This window comes from Rhagoletis zephyria, unplaced genomic scaffold (genome assembly GCF_001687245.7).
Source record: "Rhagoletis zephyria isolate East Lansing unplaced genomic scaffold, Rhagoletis_zephyria_1.1 Rzeph_scaffold_37836, whole genome shotgun sequence".
NCBI lineage: Eukaryota > Metazoa > Arthropoda > Insecta > Diptera > Tephritidae > Rhagoletis > Rhagoletis zephyria.
In genome coordinates, this window is record NW_016194891.1 from 1 (window position 1) to 3,096 (window position 3,096).

General features: G+C 51.1%; 1 protein-coding gene across 1 annotated transcript; it reads right to left on the reverse strand.

Annotated features, from left to right (window-relative positions):
- Window positions 1-2,429: 2,429 nt before the first annotated feature.
- On the reverse strand, window positions 2,430-2,974 carry LOC108354644 (cathepsin L1-like; the record flags this gene model as incomplete). The annotated part of the gene is made up of 2 exons (XM_017605820.1): window positions 2,530-2,974; window positions 2,430-2,474 (listed from the first exon to the last, which is right to left on the reverse strand). Coding segments are annotated over exons 1-2 (490 nt in total), but the record flags the coding sequence as incomplete, so codon positions are not given.
- Between the last annotated feature and the right edge of the window lie 122 nt (window positions 2,975-3,096).

The window sequence follows — 3,096 nt, forward strand, 5'->3', positions numbered from 1 at the left end:
TGGAGACGTGTAGCACACTGTTTTCAGTGTGTGCAGACCTTCAGATACTTGCTCTCCCGCTAAGCAGCAGCATGGCGAGCACGTTGCCTTTTCTTTCCTTCTCCCCGTCAGCTTATAATAATTATCTCCCGCTCATCGCTGCTTTTGCTTTGTCGTCTGTTTCCATTGCTATTGCTAAGGGTGAGGGTGAGTGAGTGTTAGCTGCTGAGGGTGAGGTAATGGTAAGCATTAGCACAGCGGTGCTGGAGAAACGTGTGTGCTGGGTAGTAATGAGAGTGGCTAACGTTTTCCAAACGTTTTCCACTTGCTACTTGCTCTGTGCAGGCACCGGCGTTCAGCGGCACATGCTGTCGTCTGAACCGCCGGTGGTGCTATTTAAAGGATCGGCAGAGTGGCACTGTGTTCCCTCTCCTGTAGCCTGCCTGCTTGCAAACTTGCTGTCGATTTCCTCGTTGCCAAAGAATTCTCTGAATTCCAATCCCGATTGCTGATCTCTCCATCTCTTTCCATCTCTTTGCAGATTCTCACACACCTCTTCTTCTTCTTCACCACAACACACACACTCACCAAATAACATAATATCACCACTACCACCAGCACATAATACCACCAGACATACTCAGTCTTCAGGCATCCTAATTCGATTCACTCATTCATTCACTCATAAACTCCTTTCTCCTTCTCCTTGATCAACTTCCTTCATCCTTCTCCACTTCTTCTTCTTCTTCACTTCTTATCACTCCTTCTCCTTCTGTTCTCAACCCACCGAACTTTCTCCTTTCTATCCACATCTCTCCTTCTTCTTCTCCTTAAAGATGACCCCCAGTCACGTCAAACTTATCAAGGGAGCGAAAGCTTCCGTCGTTGGCGGCAGCTGCTCACCCTTAGAAGCAGCCACTTCATCATCGGCCNTTTCTTCTTTACTCCTTATCACTTCTTCTCCTTCTGTTCTCAACCCACCGAACTTTCTCCTTTCTATCCACATCTCTCCTTCTTCTTCTCCTTAAAGATGACCCCCAGTCACGTCAAACTTATCAAGGGAGCGAAAGCTTCCGTCGTTGGCGGCAGCTGCTCACCCTTAGAAGCAGCCACTTCATCATCGGCCTCATTTCGAAGCCACCGTCATCGTCATTCCGCAAGCAGGGTTTCCACTTCTTCATCTCTTTCATCTGCAGCTGTACTTCACCCCACTACCTTTTCACTTCCTCACTCCACTTTCTACTCTCCTCCTGAGCTGATTCCAAACTCCACTTCCGCCTCCGTCGCTCCAGTGTCCATCTCGCTGCTCGTCAATGAGATGCTGGTGTACATTCGCGAGCTGCAGGCGACCAGCGCCGTCGCCCTCCAGTCGCCCTTTAGCGGCAGCCGCCGCAAGGCGTCGCTGATTCGCGTCTTGGGCCGCATTCGCGACACGGTCACGGCGGGCGTCGGCTCCGCCCACGAGCAGAGTCGCTGGGCGGCCTGTTGGAACGAGGAGGACAGTGCACTGTACCTGGCGATGGTCAAGGCGCTGGAGCGGATGGTGCTGAGCCGGTCCGGTGGAGGTAGGGGCCGGGTCACCGACGCCCACCTCATTGGCGTGCTCAAGGCGCAGTGTCCCCCTCTGCCAGCGGCGAGGCGAACCAGTGCTCTGGCTGAAATGGTTATGGAGGAGTAAGATCTGATTCTCAGTTTTTATTTTTCTGCTTTTTTCTTTCCTTCTTTGCTTTTTGTTTTTACATACGCACTCAAAGTTGTCTATTTTTGAGGACAAAGGCGGTGGTCCTCAACTTTTTTTAGTTTTTAACCTTTTGCACACATTTTTCTCGTTTTTGTATTTTCACCGTTCTTTCACCTTTCTTTCTTTCCACTTCTTGTCCACAAGTCTCTTCTTATTTTCTTCTTCACTCACACACTGAGACTTGCTGTCCTTGCCATCTGTTATGCTATCTCTCTTACTCTGTTCATTACTCCGTATCACACACACACACACACCTCTATTCATCTGTTCATGCTCTGGTGGTTGTATATCTTTTACGCGACGTTGAGAGTTTCGTTACGAGTTGAAAATGCATTTATATTTTGAAAGAAACAAAAAGGTGTTGTTGAGTTCTTCTTTTGCGGACGGCAGTCCAAGCTGATGACTCTGGCGTTTTTTGATGAAGTCTTTTTATCAAAGGTTCAGAAAAGAAAGTATCGCAAGTGCAAGAAATAATACAAAGTCTCAAGAGTGAAAACAACAACGACAAAATCTCAAAATCACTCTCACCAACCAATCAATCACAACTCAAAGCAGCGGCCAGGCAATCTCCGTCTGAATGCCGCAGCGATTGTCATTCGCTCCTCTGGCCAGCTTGAAGTAGCCATCCTCGCCCCAATCTGCAAGGGATTAAAACTCTGTAAATCTTGATCAAACTTTTCACCCCATTATCACCACCACCACCACTTACCACGACCCCAGCTGTTCTTGATGATCCAGGCGTCCGGTGTGTAACCTATCAAAGAAGAAATATGAAAAGACGAATGATAAAATGTTATCAACACACTCACCAACTAGCGTCACCGCATGATTGACCGCCGTCGTACAGTCGGCGCCCTCGTACACGCCCCCACGGTAGTTCCGCTGCGCCATTGGATTGGCGTTCATGGCCACGTAGAGCGGCCCCACCGCCACCAGCGTCCTCCGCATGTCCTCCTCGCTGACCTCCTCCGTCCTGGAGAGGAAGGTGTAGCGGATGCGACTGCGAATGCAGTAGTCGGAGATGGGCGGCACCTCGTCGGGAAGGCTTCGAAACATCGACATGCAGAAGCCGTCGCTGGCGGTGTAGGGCATCGCCTCCTCGCTGGTCACCCCGTTCCGTTTTAGGTAGCTGAAGGCGAGGTAGCTGGAGCCGCCNCCAACTAGCGTCACCGCATGATTGACCGCCGTCGTACAGTCGGCGCCCTCGTACACGCCCCCACGGTAGTTCCGCTGCGCCATTGGATTGGCGTTCATGGCCACGTAGAGCGGCCCCACCGCCACCAGCGTCCTCCGCATGTCCTCCTCGCTGACCTCCTCCGTCCTGGAGAGGAAGGTGTAGCGGATGCGACTGCGAATGCAGTAGTCGGAGATGGGCG